This window comes from Stomoxys calcitrans, chromosome 3 (genome assembly GCF_963082655.1).
Source record: "Stomoxys calcitrans chromosome 3, idStoCalc2.1, whole genome shotgun sequence".
Taxonomy (NCBI): Eukaryota; Metazoa; Arthropoda; class Insecta; order Diptera; family Muscidae; genus Stomoxys; species Stomoxys calcitrans.
Window position 1 is genome coordinate 102,980,541 of NC_081554.1, and position 22,070 is coordinate 103,002,610.

At 38.8% G+C, this 22,070-nt stretch overlaps 1 protein-coding gene across 3 annotated transcripts in view; it reads left to right on the plus strand.

The window, feature by feature from the left end:
- LOC106091953 (tubulin monoglutamylase TTLL4) overlaps positions 1 to 3,855 on the plus strand; it is a 179,011-nt gene extending 175,156 nt beyond the window's left edge. For 2 of the 3 annotated variants that reach the window (XM_059364274.1, XM_059364270.1), the window contains exons 10-11: positions 2,452 to 2,692; positions 2,758 to 3,855. In XM_059364274.1, the coding sequence (XP_059220257.1) occupies positions 2,452 to 2,658 (207 nt within the window). In that variant the 3' untranslated portion in view covers positions 2,659 to 2,692; positions 2,758 to 3,855. Of the gene's footprint in view, positions 1 to 2,451; positions 2,693 to 2,757 lie in introns of those variants that run through there. The other variant, XM_059364272.1, reaches the window with a different exon arrangement.
- Positions 3,856 to 22,070: the final 18,215 nt, after the last annotated feature.

Genomic DNA, 22,070 nt, shown 5'->3' on the forward strand with positions numbered 1-22,070 from the left:
AATTGATTAGGATAGGAACATCAAATCTGACACCGCTCACTATAAACGGCCAAATCATTGAAGACGTTGACAACTCCTCTTATCTTGGGAGCAAAATAACATAGGACAAAATAACAGACATACGCGTACGTATCAACAAGGCTAGAGCGTCTTTCTTAAAATCAACAAAGTCTGGAGATGCAGTGACATCTCACATTATACAAAAGTCAGGATCTTCAACAGTAGTGTGAAATCTATTTTATTATATGGTTGTACAACTTGGAGCTCGACACAAGCGACTACCCGTAAGGTGCAAGTTTTCATGACTCGCTGCCTACAATGGTTGCCTAAACCGTATTTCAAATGAAGAATTGCAAATGAGAACAAACACTTCCCTTGTCGATGTAGAAATCCGTAAGAGAAAATGGACTATTTCTGGGTACAGGAAAATTCTTTTTTTTTCAAACAACACATAGGGGTTGTCCCCTTTGAATGCAGTGTATTGCTTTGGCAAGGGAAAAGTTAAGGATCGGAGGGGGGAGAAGGAAGTAGTATTTCTTGACATTAGTTTAAAGTTCCTGGATGTCATGGTCATGTGGAAAGACATTGGCAGGAAGCCTGTTCCCCACACGAACTTTTCGGCAAAAACAAAATGGTGCTAGAAAGTTTAGTATTTATGACGAACATCCTTACTTCAATAATAAAATGGCATATATCTGTGGAGCACACACCGTGGAATTATCGATAGAACATCGTCACACAACCCACACTACGATGATGGTCTAGGCAAGCAATAGAGTTGGATAGTCCACCGTCGCTAATCAACACCAGCGCCCTTCTCTGAACGCGGTTCAGAAGTTCCACGCATGATTTGGAAGCTCCAGTCGATACATGTGAATTATATTTCATCTTCGGCCTGATGTAGGTATTGAGAAGGTCAAAGGGAAGTAAGTAATTCTTGCACCGCCTAAGATAGTCTAAACACTTGGATGCTTCTTTCGACACTTCAAACACATGGTTTGATCAACGGACATCACATTGTATCTCCATGTCCAGAACATCAAGAGAATCTGATTGTTCCACATAGATATTGTCGATAGATATTGACGATTTCATTGCTACCATCCCAATCGAAGATAATTGAACGCATCATTAGCAGGCGACTCACTTGGATTTTAATGACACGAAAGTTTATAGCGATTAACCAGGTTGCTTTGAAGGATAACCAAGGCTGTACTGATGCCATACTGCATATCGACTATTATGTTACGAAAGCATTATCAGACAGAAACCACATATCAATTCTTGCCACAAATTTCGAGAAACCTTTTCTACCGCATTGGTATACATGTTGTTCTTGGTTCCCTGTATTGGGGTGTTGGACCAAAAATATTAAACTGAGTGAAACCGTTTCTTACTGGCCGCACTTTTCGAGTTAAAATTTACAACCACAACTCTGATCAGTTTCCCTTAGCCAATGGAAGACACCTCAAAACTCGATGTCAGAGATTATAAAATGAGCGCAGAAGATCGAGGCGCTTGCAACGCTATTCTACGTTCGGCTAGTGGAACAAATGTTCTGTCATTGCCAATTAAAATAAAGTAAAGTTGGACTAAAATTTTACATCACTGCGGAACTTAATTCTCTTAATCTGAGAAATAAACAACATTGTGACATCCTCATTATACCAGTGTTAATCCAGACTACAAGGTGCCATTGCAAATGCAAATTTTGCCCATGAACATTCCACTAAGGAACAGGGGCAAACTTCTCACATATCAATAAGTGCAGTCCGATTTATGTTTTAAGCTCAATGATAAGGGATCTTCTTTTTATAGCCGAGCCCGAACGGCGTGCCTCAGTGCGACACCTCTTTGGAGAGAAGTTTTACATGGCATAGTATCTCACAAATGTTGCCAGCATTAGGAGGGGAAAACCACCGCTGAAAAATTTTTCTGATGGTCTCGCCAGGTTTCGAACCCGGGCGTTCATCGTCATAGGCGGACATGCTAACCTCTGCGCTACGGTGGCCTCCGTTGCCATTATATCGTATCAATATTGACAAGGCAAAAATTAGAGTCTTCTCCCGTTTACGTATGGGCGAGTGCATAGTAAACATTAGTTTAATTTTTATTACTAGTTGATGGCCTTAATAGCCAATGCTATTTTTCTGTTTTATTGATTGCCAATGAAAAACAATATTTTTATCATTTTATTTCAATAAAAAGTAGATTTTTCAAAATTATATATCATACATATATATATATAATTGTATACTAATTATATAATTATATATTAGTCAATATTTTATTTTTTATTAGTCAATATTTTATTTTTTCTTGTTTTTTTAAATTAATATTCACATTGTTATTATTGCTATTTCCCTATAATCATATGTACCATTTCTCCTATATCCCGGATTATCCTTTTCCCATCCTTTAATACTCTTCTATTGCCAAATACTAATACAGCCACTAAAATATAGGACTCGAGCGATTATGAGGATAACACGACCGACCAATTTGGCTCTAAATCCAGCATTAATCACTAGAAGGTGGAAGTCTTACAAGCAAACACTTCGAGAACAACACCGAGAAAATACCACGAATTCTAAAAACGATTGCTTAAACCTTACGTTAAACATAATAGGCAGCAAAGCAAATGAACTATCCGTATGATATATACTATGCACATGCATATACAAAAAAAAAGGTAAGTTAAGAAGATGGAAACATCTAAACATGTTTTAATATTTAATTTTTTCTTTTTTTTTGCAGTTAAAAACATTTTAACACAAAGACTGATAGATGGAGAAATGTAATGTGACACAATACACCTACATACAAATATTTTCTCCATTTAAATGCCACACCACCGAGCCAGCCTATTTGTGTTCATTTACTTCTTCGCCTGCGTTTTAAAAGACTTGATTACAATCTTTGTTTTGTAACGAAAAATGGCATTGACATCTTGCCAATGGTATTTATAATAATAAGTGCATTAGGGTTGGAAACCATTGTAATTGTCCGTAACCCAAGTTAAAAAAGTCGGAATTATTAATCTAAATACGACTATGTATGTGTATACCTAGGTCTGACCCAGACTACATTACCTGTGTTTAATTTTAGTACTGTATAGTGCTGTGCAATGAATTTGTATCAAAATTACATCTATCCAGAACAACGAAGTTCTGGATAAATTTTCAGTGCCATGATATTATTTTCACAAATAAGTGGGCCGCTTGCAGAAATACCTCTATTGTGAATGGTAAAATAAAATTAAAACCGATTGTTTATTTGATTGCGTGCACAAATCTTAATTATTTCGATATGACTGTTATGCCCACACATGTTTTGCAAATTTTAGATATAAATGTTACAAATATTTGCACCTTTTTCCTTCTATTGTTTTGACAGGTTGGCAAATAGCGTGGCCACTTCATGCGAAGCAGACAGACCTGCAGAGCAAACTTTTCTACGTTTTATTTTTGCCATTCACGGCTTATCTATCCAGTACTCAAATAAAACACACATTATTTGTTAAAAATTAAAAAAAAAAATTACCGCAACTGCTTATTAATTTACAAAAACGCAAGCTTAGATCCATAATTTTCTATCTTTTTCAAGATCAGCAGCCATTAACCTCTTCAGTTCATAAAAAATTCAATTAGTCCTATATCCAGATAAACTACAGCTAAGTTAAAGCATTAGAAACTAAACAAAAATAAAGTATGTAATAATAGCGCATAATAAAAATATTAGGTCATTTTGCATGTTAAGTTATAATATCCCTGTTGTAAAGGGTGATTTTTTTGAGGTTAGGATTTTCATGCATTAGTATTTGACAGATCACGTGGGATTTCAGACATGGTGTCAAAGAGAAAGATGCTCAGTATGCTTTGACATTTCATCATGAATAGACTTACTAACGAGCAACGCTTGCAAATCATTGAATTTTATTACCAAAATCAGTGTTCGGTTCGAAATGTGTTCAAATTTTGACAAATTTTGTTCAGCGATGAGGCTCATTTCTGGTTGAATGGCTACGTAAATAAGCAAAATTGCCGCATTTGGAGTGAAGAGCAACCAGAAGCCGTTCAAGAACTGCCCATGCATCCCGAAAAATGCACTGTTTGGTGTGGTTTGTACGCTGGTGGAATCATTGGACCGTATTTTTTCAAAGATGCTGTTGGACGCAACGTTACGGTGAATGAACACATTTCGAACCAAACACTGATTTTGGTAATAAAATTCAATGATTTGCAAGCGTTGCTCGTTAGTAAGTCTATTCATGATGAAATGTCAAAGCATACTGAGCATCTTTCTCTTTGACACCATGTCTGAAATCCCACGTGATCTGTCAAATACTAATGCATGAAAATCCTAACCTCAAAAAAATCACCCTTTAGTTTGCACTTTACAGTGTAAGAGTTAGAATATTTTAAAGAAATAATTGAAAACAACAAAAAAGATTGAAATATGTTTCAATTAACGAAAGTTTGTAGAATTAAAAATTATTTTCCATTAGTAGAAGTTCGGAAAAGTTAAGGCCGAAACAGAATGAGCGCTTTGAGCTTTGAAGCCTAAAAACGCTTCACATATGGCAACACAGAATGACGCTCAAATTCAGTCGTCAAAGTTGAAAAAGCGTTTACTTTTGCGCATTGCTTTTGTCGGATTTTCTTGCAGAGTTCCATTTCTCATTCCGTTTCGGCCTTGAAAATGCAGACGTCTTTTATTTTAGTACCATATAATGCAGTGCAGCAAAATCAAAAATATGGAAATCACATCCATCCAGCACAACGAAGTTCTGGAGCAATTTGCAGTGTAGGCTTATGTAAAGGGTTTTTTAATGAGATGTGTTACGTATTTGGTTTAAAACAATTTTTGAGATAAATGGTCGGATGTTTTTTTTTTTATAATAAAGAGGAAGATATGTCTTTAATAATGAAAAATAACATCAGCCAAATGGTCACCACAACCTCGCTTGCAGCACCATGACCTTTTCAAAAAAATTTCCATAACCAATATAAGTTGCGTTCGGGAACTCAAAAATGTCTGCAAATTTGCAAAAAATTTTACTGGAAGTCATTTGCGTACTTTATTTGCCAGCAGAAGAGAGCGCGAGGGAAAGAAAACTTTGACAGTTCGAAAATAGAGAACCTGCAAAAATCTACTGGGACTTTTTTGCCAGTAGAAATTTGCAACTTTGAACAGATGTTTTGTAATGGTCAGCTGTTTTATGAAGAGCAGCCGTTACATGAAAATACAAAAGCTAACACCAAAATGGATCCAAAAGGCAGAGGTAAGTAAAAAATAAAAATCTTGCTTAACGGTAACTATAGAATTTTGTCGAAAAGAGAAAAGAGCAACGATCGGTTTCTTAAATGTTTTGATGGAATCATCCTCATCAGAGAGCTACGATGAAACCAACACCGTTCTTTAGAATTGGTTAAGGATGGAAGAGGAAGAATAGTGGATCTGGCTGTGCAGTTAAAAGTTACGCACAGTGGGATTGGAAAAAATGGGTGCAAATTAGTCTGCGAATTGTGAAGAGATACTGATATCTTCAATGAAAACACAGTGTCCGTAGCCGCTACATGACCAAATAGATGGCTCCCTTAGCCTCACATCAGTGGTTGCAGCAATTTTTCTAGCCACAATATCCAGAAGTACGGTAATGGCATGTAAAGCAGTTGTCGTCCTATGCAGTCTTCGAAATGCATGCTGATGCTCGGCGAAATTGTCCAACGGGAAGTTCGCAAGGAGTAGTCCCTCATCTTGGCTACTGATGAAAGAAGACATATCGGCTACTGATGAAAGAAGACAGATCGCGTGCTTTCCAATTTTCGGTAGCGGGATCACACTGCTCATCCTTCAAACCTAGGGTACTATCATAGTGTTCGGATAGGCTGAGGACAGCTTTAAGGTACTCGACTCCAGGCAGATCTAGATTCTTAGCATCAGTGTAGACCTTCAGTCCGGGACCGGCGCCTTGCGCCACTTGGCGCCAAGGATGACATTCGTAGCTTCGTGCACTGTAAATTCCGATGGCTGTTCAGGGGCACGGTTACTACGAATAGCTCCCATTGTCACTCTCGGGTCGATAAATTGACGTTTATCTAAGAAAAATGCCTCACAAATATCGCAAGCAAATAAAAAAAAAACAACGAAAACTAAAATCAGCTGTTGTTCTGCCAATATTCACTGGAAGTCGTTCGCGTACTTTTGCCTGCAAATTTTTTAAAGAGAGTAAACTGTCATTTGCTCTCCTGCAAATTTTTACTGGAAAAGTGCACGAACAGACCTATTATTACAAATTAATGCTCTATCACACTACATGTTCTTGTCTAATGACATGTCACTTTTTATGTATCGTTGGTATTTCATTATGTCTGTCATAATTGCCAATTTACATACGATTCATCATTTATGCTATCACGCTCGTATGTTATATTTGTATGACATAACCTTAAAATGTGAGCAAAAGCTGTTTTTTTCGAGGGAAGGCTACAAATTGTTAAAGTTGTGAAAACAATTTAATTGGGGGTTGCTTTCATTAAACTTACAACAAAAAAAACTGTTGATTTCTTTATGTTTTTGTCAAAAGGAACAGAGCGCAACTCTAATCGAAAAGTAACAGTGCTATTGTGAGAAGTGATTTTCATGTGTTATTTTTATTCGTATCACACTATGTGTGCAACTTTAACAATAGCAAAATTTTCACATGTCATAAGAGACAAGCACATGTACATGTGACGGCACCTTAAACGATTTTTCAATGGAATGTCTTTAATAATGAAAAAGAACACCTTTTCAAACAATTTTCCATAACCATAATGCATTAAGCAACGATGGTTTCTTTGAAATGTGTCTCTGTCAGAATAATTTGTGTTACAATAAGCGATTTTTCAATTAAGCGTATTTTTAACTAAGCGGGGTGGAATGTGTGAAAAAGTCTTAAATGTCAATTAGTCGAAGCTATTTCTTCAATTGAATGGTGTTATATTAAGTGGATTCGACGGTACATTTTCATATTTCTTGGATTGTGATAGTATGTTTTTCACAAATTAATTCCCTGCAGGGCTTGCGGCATGTTATATATGACATTTCCCCGGTTTTGACAAACCCATCCTGTTTAGAAAATTTTTTATTAATTTTTTAGTTTATAATGTTCATTTATTTTTTAATTTTATAGAATTTTTTTAGTTTATGTATAAACACAACAAGTAAAAAGGCGTTAAATTCGGTCGGGCCGAACTTTTGATACCCATCATCGGGTATATATGTAAACCACCTTTCGTCAAAGTCCGGTGAAAAATGCACAACTTGTGCCCCATATCAGCTATATCGAAATATTTTCCGATTTGGACCAAATACTAATAGGTACAATTGTGTATAACAAAATATTGGTCTTTTAAGTAGCTATATCTAAAAATAAACCGAACTGAACTATATCCGACACGGATGTCGAAGAGCCTAGAGATAAGTCCCTGTGTCAAATTTCAGTGAAATCGGATTATAAATGGGCCTTTTATGGGGTCAAGACTTTAAATCGAGATATCGGTCTATATGGCAACCATATTCGAATCTGGTCCGATCTACCAAATTGAAGAAGGATGTCGAAGGGCCTAACACAACTAATTGTCCCAAATTTCGGCGACATCGGACAATAAATGCGCCTTTTATGGCCCCAAAACCGTTAATCGTGAGATCGGCCTATATGACAGCTATATTCAAATCTGGACCGATCTGGGCCAAATTGAAGAAAGATGTCGAAGGGCCTAACACAACTCACTGTCCCAAATTTCAGCAAAATCGGATAATAAATGTGGCTTTTATGGGCCTAAGGGCTATATCAAGATATAGTCCGATATAGCCCATCTTCGAACTAAACCTGCTTATGGACAAAAAAATCTGTGCAAAATTTCAGCCCAATATATCTATTTTTAAAGACTGTAGCGTAATTTTAACAGACAGACGGACGGACATGGCTCGACCGTCTTAGATTTTTACGCTGATCAAGAATATATATACTTTATAGGGTCGGAAATGGATATTTCGATGTGTTGCAAACGAAATGACAAAATTAATATACCCCCATCCTTTGATGGTGGGTATAATAATCATACTCAAGTTAAAAATTCATAAATAAAAACAAATTCATAAAAAAAAACAAAACAATTCAATATTAATTCAAAGCGAAAACAAAAAAAATAAAATTTTGGGATCGGAGATGCAAATGGAAAAGGAAAGCCAAAGACAGAAACACACATCAACCACTATGGGACGCGTTTCGTCTTTCGTTAGAAGACTTTTCAACCATATTAGGTGTGATGGCTTCAAGGGCCGTGCGTTGGTATGTTGTATTTTAATCGTATTAATTGCGAAAACGCATCTATGATACAATTACCACATTAACCAAGCTCGACAACCATGCTTATTAGCTGTAAATTTTTCAATGCATTTATTTTTGTGTAATGGCAGACATTCTGTCTGTGGTAAATTACACTTCTTCCGCACATGATTTTGTTCATCTGTTGGGAGTTGTATTGATGGCTTCGAGCGCTAAGACAACGGTAATGCACAGGTTCGAATCCTGGCCGTGCTCTGCCGAACTTTTCATTTTTCAAGTTTTTAGCCTGTTAGGGCGAGATCATTAAATTTCTACAATTTTTGCTGGTTTCTCTTTCGAGACGAGCTCAATGATCGGAGATGCAAATGGAAAGGAAAGCCACTGCAGGTTGGAATAATAAAAGGCGCATCGATATCAGGCTTATTGAGAAGCTTGTTGCTAATGACCCTAAAACTCTCACCGATAAGGAGAGAGGCTCCCTTCATTGGGCTAGGTGATTCCCCGCATTCGGTAACGGCACCGCAATCATTCTAAAGACTGCGGTCACCTAGTGGGCATTACATGTTCAAAAGAACTAGGGCGAACAATAATAATATGGGTACAACTTGGTGATGGTAGTTGTCAACAAGGGAGAGGAACAGGGCTGCATACCCAGGAAAAATTGGGGTGGGATAGTCAATGAACTGTCATCTGTATTCTTCGATGTCCTTGCCGAATTGCCTGGACCACCTCCAGCTTGTGACGATGCAGGCTGGTATCGGAGCCGTTACAATTTAATTACGTTCGGAGATCACGCTCAGTTGAGATGTATCGTTGCGCCCTAAAAAAGATTGGTGAGATCTGAGCTGTGCACCACTGGATTAAGTCAAGAAGGAAGATATTCCTTCTCGACCAATGACACACGCTTGAATATCAACTATTCCCTCAGATACTGAATCCATACTTGGCATACTAAGAGACTGTAATCCCAATCAGGAGACGATTCAGTAGTTGCTGTTAATCACTTGTCTTAGGAATTATCAACAGCATCTCTAAAGTCTGGTGGAAGGCGTCGAAACGGGACTCGAAAAGCCCTGTGTGGGTGGGTCATCCGTTTGGTTTGAGCTCAGGGTGTGTGCCTGCGGGAAGGGCGGAACTGAAAATGTACTTTCCTGAGAAAGAGTGGTTCCAATGCTTTCTCAACTGCACCTAAATGCGCAAGGAAACAAGATCGACCGAATCATGTGAGGATGAACTGCTAGCGGACTCAAAAACCGAGGCTACTGCAATAGTGATGGAAATTCTAAATCCTAGCTATGGTCCGCTTTTTGCTGATAAATCTCCACCATTCTAAGCCCGCTTTGGCGACACCAAACGTCCTTCTGATGCTAGGTTGTTTTTGCTAAAACAATATATGCGTCTGCAGTATGCGGGGCAAACAACACATTTGTAAATATGTTTTCGTTACATTACCCTCATTTTAAGACTCAAAGCTCCTGCTGAGTTCACATTTGTTGTACAGGTATTATGGATTTGTAATTGGCGAGCCTTTTAACATGGACCACTCGAATTCCCATTTTTAGCGCTGTTTTTACTTTATAAACCAAATCGGACTATCTTTTCACCACTTCCTTCGGTACCACCCAATCGCTTTGAAGTTTTTTGGCACATTTCATAGGAGCGTAGAGCCACGAAGCCCCTTTTTCGTCACCATCATCATCTGGGATTATATCATTCAATCTCAAATACTCTCGAGCTATGTTATGCGTTAAAAGTAAACGATTTCGATTTCGGTCATTTGAAGGGTTTCGGCCGAACATCAATAGAAGTGGAGGCATGTTCGTTGACACGACAATCCCAAAGAGCTAGTGGCAGCAATTGGTCCCATTGACTCTGGTTCTCCCCAACAAAATTTGCCAAATAATCTAATAAAGTCCTATTAAAACGTACAACCATTCCGTCCGATTTGGTGTCTTCTCTATTCCTAGCATCTCCATTACGGTCCGTAAAACGTCGGACTCGAAATTTAGTCCTAGATCGGAATCAAGAATGTACGGGAGATAAAATTTGGAGAAAAATTGATCAATAAGTGCCGCAGCCACTACCACAGATGTTTGGTTCGATATCGAAATGCATTCTGGCCATTTGGTAAAATAGTCCAAGGATGTCCACTGCTGTATGTTTAAAAGAGGCGCCAATATATTTGTTGTAGTTTGCCGACTGTAGTTTTGGCTTTTTTTCCAAGGGTTTTCTTTGTCCTTTCTTTGTATTACGATCAGTTCGTAATTTCCATGGGATGAATTAAACTCGGTATAATTTGTTATTACCAGGCCATTTTTGAGCGACAGTTAATCAAAAAGGTGCCAGTATGCTTTTGTATCAGGACTCTCCGCCATTACATCCTTCTTATCTGGTCGCTGTCCATCGTTCACCCACTTTTTTACCTCCACAAGAATTTTCCTGTAACTCGTAATAGGTCATTATTTTTGGAAGAAAAATTTAAGTCACTCAATGATAGCTACGATTGAGGTACCCATTAAGCGGTTGATGATCTGCGTCTGTTTCCAGTGGAGCGGCAGATCTAGAGCCCGGGAGTAGGCTTAGAATGGACTCCAAAGACCCAGCAGCTGCGGTGGTGGTATCAGGCCGTAGCATGTTGTCTGCTACTAAAACCTCGACTAGTTGAGCGGCTGCACCAGGCTCCACTAGCCGACAGACGACTGGTCAGCAGGGGCTTTTGACGAAGACACCTGGTTCGAGTCTAAAGGACAAGGCCGAACCTATTCCTTCTTCGCATGCCTTTAATTTGACTAGGCCATCGGCCTTCGCCGGCAAATCAGCACATACTTTAAGAGGTTGGCAAAATAGAAGGCGCATCGCCCTCAGGTTTATCGAGAGGCTTGGTGCGAATGATCCTAAGACTCTCACTGCTAGGGAGGGAGATTCCCTAAATTGTGCTCGGAAATTCGCTGCACAGGCTACCCCAAAGACTAAACGTCTAGATTTGGAAACTGCACCGCAGTCAGCCAAAAGGCTGTGATCACCTGGAGGGCATCCCATGCCTAAAGGATCTAGGGCGAACAACAGTAAGATGGGTCCAAGAACCTTTGCTAATGTCGCTAGGGACAGTTTTGTGATGGCAGTTGTCGAAAAGGGAGTATACTCCGGTATACTCCTCGCGTAATTTCCTGGGTATCCTCCAGTTTGTGAGGATGCAGGCTGGTATCAGCCGATACAGCACAATTGAAATGTATCGTTGTGCGCTAAAAAAAAAATTGGTGAGATCTGGCCAGGTGCAGCACTAGATTTAGTCAAGAAGGAAGATATTCCTTCTCGAGCAATGGCGCATGCTTGGATACCAAGGATTTCCTCAGATGCTGAAGCGATACTTGGAAGACTAAGGGAATGTAATCCCAATCTTTCAACCACCGACTGGAAGATTGGTAGATTGGATGAGGCTGATGGTGGCCGCAGACATGCAGTATTCATACTAAACTCCGGCTGTCTCGCAGACCTCAACTGAAGGTCTATAGAAGCGGTGAAGGTCTATAGAAGCGGTGTGGTTGGGGAATAAAGGAGACGCCTCAGCAATTTTTACTGATCACTTGCCTGAGGAACTATCGACCATATCCCTAAAGTCTGGCGAATTGCAGGAGACTGAAAATCCCCCTGCCACAATCGAGACAGGAGGGAATGGCATCAAAACGGGACCCGTTTTGATAAATAAAAATAATAAACAAATAAAAAAAAAAATAATAATAAATCTCCACCATTTAGGGCCGCTTCTTGCAAAGGATAGTCTAAATGTTTTTCTTCTTCCGTCGGTAAGCCCTGAAGATTTGGTAGTAGCCAGCCTTGAAATAAACAAGTCTCATTACTGGCTGGCTTCCTATATATGGTACACGATTCAGAGATGCCGCCTTCAAACCTTTAGTCGCTAGTTGAAGCTGCTTCTGTAGGGAAAAAAGCCTTATTGTAGGAAGTGATGCTGATGCACATCACCAGATATGGGGAAGTTCGGCTGTCAACGAAAGGGGTGAGCTGTTCATTGAATATATTAAGGTTGCAATCTGGCGATTTGTAATAAAGAGGATAAACCGACCTATATTACCAGGAACAGCCAAGAGGTATTAAATATTACCTTTGTATCGGAAGATATTAGTGGAAGAATATGCGACTGGGAATTGTTGAATGACCGCAGCTTCTCTGATCATCGTCATATTATTTAGTTTTAGCCTTAGAGAAAATACTGAAGCAGTGGTCCCTCGGCTAAACAGAAGAAAGGTGGATTGGGATAAATTTCGTGGCGCCAGAAGAGGTTGTCACTGGTATGCATTCGTCGGAAGCTATTAGTGAAATTGTGTCTGAGCCGAAAATCATTTGGGCGATAAGAAGTTTCGACTCCTTTAAGTCGCCAAAGATCGCCTGTTGCGGGAGCAGCATGCATATGGTAAAGGCAAATCCACTGAAATAGCCCTTCATGGCCTAGTCGGCTACATAGAGAGTTCTCTCGCTGCAATGCATTGGTAGCATATCTTGACATTGAAAGTGCTTTCAATAATGTAAAACCGACGTCAATCATGAAGAAGTTGGAGTTTCTAGGCATCAACTCTTCCTTAAGAAAGTTTATTAATAACTTACATACTTACTAAAAGATGCATTACGGCAGGCTTGGAATCTGTGGATCTAAAAAGATGGGTCAGTGGAGGAACTCCTCAAGGAGGTGTACTGTCTTCTCTACTTTGGAATATAGCCATTGAAAATATATTATTGTCTCTAGAAGAAAAAGACGTAAAAGCGGTCGCGTATGCTGATGACGTCACAATTGCGGTTAGGGGAAGTTTCACAGCACTCTAAGAGATATCATTCAGGAAGCTCTACGTGCAACAGCAAAGTGCGCTACCGAAAGTGGTCTGGATATAAATCCGTGCAAGACAGATGTAGTTCTTTTCAGCAGGAGATACAAGTTACATACAATGGTACCTGTCTCCTTGGGTGGAGAGAATGTTCCATTTACAGAAAGCGCAAAATACCTGGGTGTTTTGCGGGAAATTGAACTTCAAGTCCAACATTTTGAAAGGACAAGAAAGACCACTCTTGCTCTACACACCTGCAAGAGAGCCATTGGTAAAAGTTGGGGATTTAGACCGCGTATCATGCATTGGGTATAAACTGAAGTTGTCAGACCTATTATGCTATATGGTGTTGTGGTCGCGCTTCAATACTTAACCGGATCCAAAGGATGGCTTGTTTGTGCATCACAGCCGCACTGAGGTTAAGGGAGCTTTCTCATTGGTCATGTGGCTGCTACGGACACTGTGTTATACTTGATACAATATCCGATGTCCCAGGCGGTGTGGATTATACCCTACCTGAGCCGCTTTTTGATAAAAATTACTGTACCACTATTCCTGATAGAACCGATTGGAACTACGATATCTCTGATAACAGAAGTTTCATGGGCTTCTATGCGGATGGTTCCAAACTAAACGACCAGGTAGGCTTTGTAGTGTACTCTAAAGATCTAGAACTGGTCATATCGAAGAGGTTACCTGACAACTGCAGTGTGTATCAAGCGGATATCCTTGCAATTAAGGAAGTTGTGGAATGGCTAAGATATAATGTCATTACGACGATTGCCATAAATATTTTCTCATACAGCCAGGCAGTCATTAAATCCCTGGAAAACGTATTTCTGAACACAAAAACCGCCCTCGACTGTCGCAGATCTCTCAACGAGATGGCTAAACAGTTCAAAATTCACCTGTTCTGGGTGCCAGGCCACAGAGATATCCCAGGGAATTCTTAAGCAGATGAGCTTGCGAGACTACCGTTCACACTCCAGGGACACTAGAATCTGTGCGTATGCCTCTAGCGAGATGTAAGCTAATTTTTCAGGACCAGGCTCGAAGGGCAACGAATGATAGATGGTCACAAAGAGGGGACTGTGAGCATTCCAAAACTATGTGGACTCGTCTAGACTTGAAGGGGTCTATTGCTTTGCTGTTTGGCTAGAACAGATGTCTCAATCATTGTGTCCGTCATGACAGGTCACTGTCTAATCGGAAAAAATGCTGACAGACTGAAGGTTGCCAGTACATCTCTGTAAAAGCTGTAGGGACATCGAGGAAGAAGAGACTTTAGAACACCTGTGTGTGTCCCGCACTAGCAGCTAGAAGGAGTTCCACTTTAGGTTCTCAATTCTTTGAGAACCTGTCTGATTTAGCGGATGTGAACATTCGCAAGTTATTGGGCTTTTTGAAGCCATCTGGATGGTTCAACGGTAGGAACTAGATGGCATTTTCCTTCTTCTGCTCCTGTGGTATCACAATGAACGAAAACATCTAAGTGAGTCTGATGGCAGACTGTCATTTAAACCTAACCTAACTTAACCAACGTTGATATTACCCAGCACTATAAGATTTTCGCCTTTGATTTATTCCATAAACAATTTTGCTAATGCTATTTCTCGTATCCAGTCTGAGCATCTTATGAAGAGTGATACTATTACAGATTATAACATTACAGATTTATGTTATAATCTGTAATCCACAGAGTGTCTGATTAATTAATAAAATTAATTAATTAATTATTAACGATTCTCACTCCTAATAATACTCCGCCGATAGTAAGACCAGATCTGTTTATTTTAAAAAATTAAGGAACAAATATTTATTTGATACTTCTTGCCGTTTTAAAGTTGTATTTTAAAACGGCTCATTTTCACTGTTTTGTTGCTTATGTGTGGAATATTGGATGAAATAAAACATCGTTTTAAGAACTTAGAAAAAATCACACCTATGTGATAAAATAATTGTACTCAGCTGTTCGCATGACCTCACCTTATAAGTGCATCTTGGTATTTGTATTTGCTGTTCAAACACACTCCTACCACTTTCGTCCTATTTGTGCTGGAGCAATACCACTTACAGTTTTTATTGAACTTTTCCAGTCTTCAGATTGACAATTTTTAGAAGTTGCAAAGAATATATCGGATTTAACATCTTCCACATCCATACACAACCCACAGATCTCTTTGTCATATTATTATTTCCTGGTGCTGTTTTGCCTATCTTAAACTACCTTTATCTCAGGATGCACTTATAAGGTGAAGTCATGCGAACAACTGAGTACAATTTTTTTATTTTTGCTTTGATTTTGTAGTGAATCTAAACTGTCAATAACACAGGTGTGATTTTTTTTTTGTCTAAAGTCTTTAAAAGATGTTCTATAGGTGAGGTCATGCGAACAGCTGAGTAATTTTTTTGTTTGTTTGTTGTGATTTTGTAATAAATCTAAATGCCAAGGGTTTGATAACACAACCATTTTTCTAAAATCGTAAAAAGATGTTCTATTTCATCCGATATTCCACACATAAGCAACAAAACAGTGTTATAATGATGAAAATACAACTATAAACCCCGTTTGAAGAGGATAAGTTGTAAAACAAAGTTTATTTCTAAAACCACTTTGACATTTCAATTTACAGCATTTGCCACTCAAGGTAGTTTCGTTGTTGCTAGAATTTTGTTGTTGTACTAATGACCCTACCTCTTAATTGTACCATGGGCATATCTAGTGATTATTCGAATTGCGGCTTTAGATTATAATAAAATGAAGTATACTTGTAGGCGCAATAATAATTGTATCATATGACTCAGTTATACTACAGATCTGGAGTGGGGTGATAAATTGTACGATAAGTCCTTCAGTCTTTTCTACGCAATGCGGTGGGTTTGGGATTAGTTGGGAAAAGTTAATCTTTTTGCAAAATTAAGCAAAAACAAGCGATGCGACACTAAATGTATCCTTAATGGTGCATTGCGCCTACAGAGAGCGCAATTTTCATCCGATTAGGTTAACATTTTGTACAATGATTTCTCTCATGACTTCCAACTGACTTTATTAATCTTGATTTTATTCGGCCTGTGCATTGATATTGCTTCTATATAAATCGATCTCCTAATTTTTAGTTCTCATTTTCGCTTGAAAAATAGGATATGGGAAATTGACGGGAGTGTCGACACTATCGATATTTATTATTGAACTATAATTGTAACGGTTGAGTTGCGCGGACGTGTTTTTCTATTTCGCTCCCCAAAGAAAAAAATATATTCGTATCTCGGAATAGGTACTACCTATTACAAAATAATTTTAAAGCCTTTTGGAGTCGGCTAGAAATAGACTGCAAAGACTCGACATCTGCGGTGGTGGCGTCAGACCGTAGCGTGTTGTCCTCCCCTCCTATAGGTGTGGGTTCCTTGGCACCTGTAGTTGAGAGTAATGCTTCAAGCGCACAACTAGTTGTCAGACTAATCAGTGAGGAAGAGACTGACAAACCCAACCTTTAATTAAAGGTGGTGTTTCTGACTCGGATTCAGATAGCGACGGCGACAATGAAATAGTCATCGCAGCCGAATCGAAAGCGAATCGGGATGACGGCAGAAGTGAGCCATGGCTTTGCTAAGCTCACAAGCAGACCGAGAAAGTGATCCGGTGCACGACGAAGGAGAGAGAGGAGTATGTACCGTCAGCGCAATCGGGCGAAAGTGCAGGATGCTGACATTTCAAGCACTTCTACGGAAGCTGTAAAAAGAATCAGATCTCCCGAAGAGCATAACACTGCTAAAATGCTGAAGAAGAAAAAGAGCTCCCCGCTTTCAAATACTATGTTGGGATTCTTGGGTTTGGTTGCAGAGAAGTGGGAGGTCTTCCACAGGAAGGAGAAGGGAACTCTCCTTGTGGTTGGCATTGATCATGCCTCCGTGACGAGTTTGGCTAAGACTAAAAGCATGGCGCACTACGGGAGCAAAACTGTATTTTTTCAAGACTGGGAAGACTATGATAGGCAGAAATTCTCATTTTGAGACATCAGGCAGTGCAGTGGCAGGTGACTCAACACCGCCCAACGAACAAGGGGCTAACTGCGAGACAATCACTAGGATTAGCAAAGATCCTAATACTAGGATTAGCAAAGATCCTAATACTAAAATATTAGGCAGTGCAGTGGCGAGAGAACCAACACAGCCTGACAAACAGCGACGGACTCATCACCGACTTCAAGATTCGGTATACTGGGATAGGTAAAGATCCTAATATTGAAACATTAGGCAGCGCAGCGACAGGAGTCTCAATACAGCCTAACAAACCGGGACCCGACGATGACGCCATTACCGACTTTATAATTAGTCGGATGATTAGGATAGGCAAAGAACCTAATACGAAATCACCAGGCAGTGCACTGACAGGAAAGATTCATGCCTTAATTCAGGAGCCATGACCCGGAACAAAGTTTCTGGACTGAACCATATCAACTACCAATTATTCTATGCTAACACTGGTACTTGGCCGGCGACCTGCGTTATTTGTCATAAAAATTTTAATTATATATTTTCCCCAGAGTTGTCAACGGCTGGCGAGGAAAGCCAAACAGACAGGAAACTAATAGGTACTAATAGGGTGCGATGCGTACTCTCCCCACATTTTGTGGGGTAGTACCAACACTAATAAGCGGGGCCAAGCCCTGGCAAAGTTCTTGAATACTAACGATCTACCTTTGTTAATAAGATTAGGGAAGAGGTATTAGATGTGATGATATGTTCGGAAAAATCTAAACGATGAGGTTCAGGATTGGAAGGTCTCCATGGAACACTCTTTCTCTGGCCATCGCTACATTTGGTTTAGAATAGAACGGCCAGCGCCTAATCCGATAAGCTTCCAGAATAAATAAAAAACCAGCAGGACAAAATTTGGAAGGCTACTCGGAAGAAGGCTCGGGCAAGGTAATTTAGATTGTCCTGGCACAGAAGACATTGGCGAAAATGGCAACAGGATTACGAATGCACTGGTGAGATCCTTCGAAGATAGTTGTCCTCTTCGGGAAAGGAAATCAGCCCAAGAAAAAACCTGGATGACCGGGGAGATTCGCAATATTGGGAATGAGGTCCGCAGACTTTTTACAGAGCACGTCGTAAAAAAGCGGAAGTTTATTGGGCTGTGTATTACATACGGCTCAGTAGTAGACGACATGGGAGCGAGAGCAGAGACAACGGAGGACAAATTGATGCTTTTAATGAAACCTCATTTTCCACAGAATACGACGGTACTCACGGAGACACCGGCATCTAGGAAAAGTGACGTTAATCGAAGGTTTATAATTACGGAATTTATGGTGAAGGAATCCTTGAGGAGCTTCAAACCATTAAAGTCAACCGGACCTAATGGAATATTTCCCGCGTTACTGCAGAAAGAGGCATAAAACCTGGCGCCTCATCTGGCCAATATTTTCACAGCGTGCCTAGGACTTGCATATACTCCGAAAGCCTGGCAGGAGGCAGGGGTGGTATTTATACCCAAACCCGGCAAGGCAAGTTATGTGACACCAAGGGCCTAAAGACCCATAAATCTTACGTCCTTTCTACTCAAACCTATGGAACGTATTGTAAACACCATGATAAAGAGGACATCCAGTGAATTGCTGAAACACAAACAGCATGCCTATGTCAAGGGAAGGTCGGTGGAGACTTCCCTGCACGAGGTTGTGCATAAAATAGAAGAATTCTTCGATGCCAAAACATATACCCTGGCGGTATGCATTGCGATCGAGGGGGTTTTTAACAATGTGCGGACCATCCGAGTTAAGGGAGTGGGCGACGAATGCGCATGCAACATTTTGAAACAGCGATACGGTCCGTAGGACGGCGAAAATCCTATGGGGAGATCCAGATCGTGAAAAGACGAGGGTATTACTGAAAGGGAGTAAGAAGGAGGTCAGTATAGCTATTGGTATCATAACGGGACACATAGGACTAGGAGCTCACTTATGTAAAATCGGTGCGGCAAGTGACAGCATAGGTATGCGGGGAAGATGATGAGACGTTGGAGCATTGTCATTGCCCGGCTTTCGCGTCTAACAGATACTGCCACTAAGCTGGAGACACAATACCAGACATGTACCAACTTAGGGGAGTGGCATTGAAAACAATTAAGGATTTAGTAAGTAGCACGAAATAACTAACTTAAAAAAAAATTTTAGAGGTTACTTTATAGTTTTTAGAGCGCACAACAAGCCGATTACTGGCTTAAATGTATGTCCATAGTGGCATGGGCTGAATAAAATTTGCACCCTCTTTTAAACCTAACCTAACGTATTATTAAAACTATCTAAAAAATATCGAATGTTGCGACTATCGATAGATTGCTAGCTCTAGTACACATCATGTGATACGTGCGAAAAATTTAATATGACAAATGGATTTTCGAATATATATGCAACTTTTTCGATTAGATCCATGGCGAAACAGTTAAAGGTGGTCTCATTTGTACAACAACCACAAATCATACGGTGCAATCCGCCATCTTGCCATCAAGCTGATCGTTGTTTTGCAAACACACGCAAACAAAATTCTGTCAGTGTATGTATAGGAGTGCATGCATGAGCGGAGATTATGCGAGAAAGAGAATAAAAACAAAGAGAATGCAAACAAAAATGTGACATCTTAATACCGTCAAACCCGGCTGTTAATAGATGTTCGCGTGAGACCACCTTTTTATTCCGCATTGTATTAGATCGAGCTTTTATTTCATGGAACATACGTGTCTAATAAAAAAAAGTACAATACATATTAGAATACATGCCGATAAGAGGGCGCTCTTTCGACATTTGACGTACAAAAGGTGCAGATTTGTCTAATATTTGACACAACTTGTTTTATCATTTTTGTCCAAAATATCTCAAATTCGTAAATACTTGATTTTGCATTCATATTAGACACATTTATTTGACACATTTTGTCTGACCAAAAGCAAATCAAATAGCGTTAAGCATTAGATCAAAAAAAGTTTTTTATTTTCCCTACATTCGATTGCATATAAAATTTTTGTTTCCTTGTTTGATTGTAAAATTTTTTTGTAAGATCAAACAAGGAAATAAAAATTTTATGTGCAATCGAATGTAGGACAAATAAAAAGCCGTTTTTTGATATAAAGGTTGTATTAAGTTTAGTTTTCACAGTGAAACTCCATATAAAAAAAAGTGAAAAAAATTTGTGAAAACTTATGACATGTCAAATTAAGCACATGTTGAGTTGTACATGTCGTGTCATACAAACGAAACTAACATATGAAAATCACTTTCCAAAATAACGCATGTAATTTTTTTCGATTAGAGCGTGCTCTATTCCTTCTGACAAAAACATAAAAAAATCAGCTGTTTTCGTTATCCGTCGAATGAAATCAACCCCAAATTAAATTATTTTCACAAATTTATGATTTAACCAGCTTTCTCAAATTTTTGAAAAATGTTTCGCATAAAAAAATCTTTTGATCAAATTTTTAGGTTATGCCATACGAGATTTACATACGGGTGTGATTGCAAACATGATGAATCGTATGCAAATTGACAATTTTGAAAATCATTTTCAATTACATGTGAATACAAAAAGTGACATGTCCTAAGAATCTACATGCCGTGTAATAGGGGCTTAAGTTCTTCACTGAGTGGAAATTTGATATTCACGTTGACGAAACGTTTTTCAACTTGGTCGAACATGATTAAAAAAGGAATTTTTATTGCACTTTTGTTTATTCTCTTTCAAATAAATAACAATTATAAGCAAATATAGATCTTCCACTTTTAGTTTTTGTGATGCAACAACACAATTTACCAAAAAAATGCTGGTGTTAAAACATATATTTCTTTTTATTGCGAAAAAACCCTTCATGAGGATTCTACTATAAGGGAAACAATGTTTTGTAAAAATTTCCACAGTGAACGATCTTAATATTTACCTTAATGGTTAACGCTATTTGGTATGAATTTGAACAAACAAAATTTGTCAAATAAATGTGCCTAATGTGAATACCAAATCAAGAATGAACGAATTTGACATATTTTGGGCAAAAATGGTCAAATATTTGACTTATCTGAACGTAGCTTTATGAATACAGAAAATGACAGCTCATACATTGCGGCCTGGCCTTTTTCGCAATAAATCGTCAAAATGAAGAAAAAAAATCATCAAAAATGTGAGTGTTGATAAATTTTTGTTTTAAATATTTTCAATAATATATATATATATATATATTTTTTATGATATGAATATAAATTTGATTGTTAAAAACAAAACAATGATAACAAAAGATATGGAATTCAGACTTTAATATGATTGGAGGGCTAATAGAGAATGCAAACAAAAATCTAACATAAAAATGTTTTATTTATTATATAAGTCATGGCGAAACAATAAATGGTGGTCTCATTTGTACAACAACCACAAATCATATGGTCAATCCGCCATCTTGTCATCAAGCTGATCACGTTTTGCCAAGACACACGAAGAAATTTGTGTGCGACTGTGTATACATGTTCGTAAATGAGCAGAGAATTGCGAGAGAGTGTTGATATAAAGTATGGTTACATTTTAGGGGGCCTATGCTGTAAACATCAAGCCTTTTTCTGCATTTCATTTGACATTTCCTAATTTCAGACTAAAGGCCGTTATTATATATGTTTTTCGCGTTAAAACTCCGTATAAAAAACAAACGGAAAAATTTGCCGAAATGTGTTAGGTTCGTCATAACTTGTTTTTTCATCAAGGAAAATTTACATTTCGGCACGCCCATTGAGAGCAAAACCACAGTTGCTGTGCAACAAGTCATTTTCTTACGCAAAATAAACGCCAGGCTAGTGATGTTGCTCGCATATAATTACTTTGGATGAAAAAAAAAGTGTTTGTGAATGCATAAATCCGAAAGT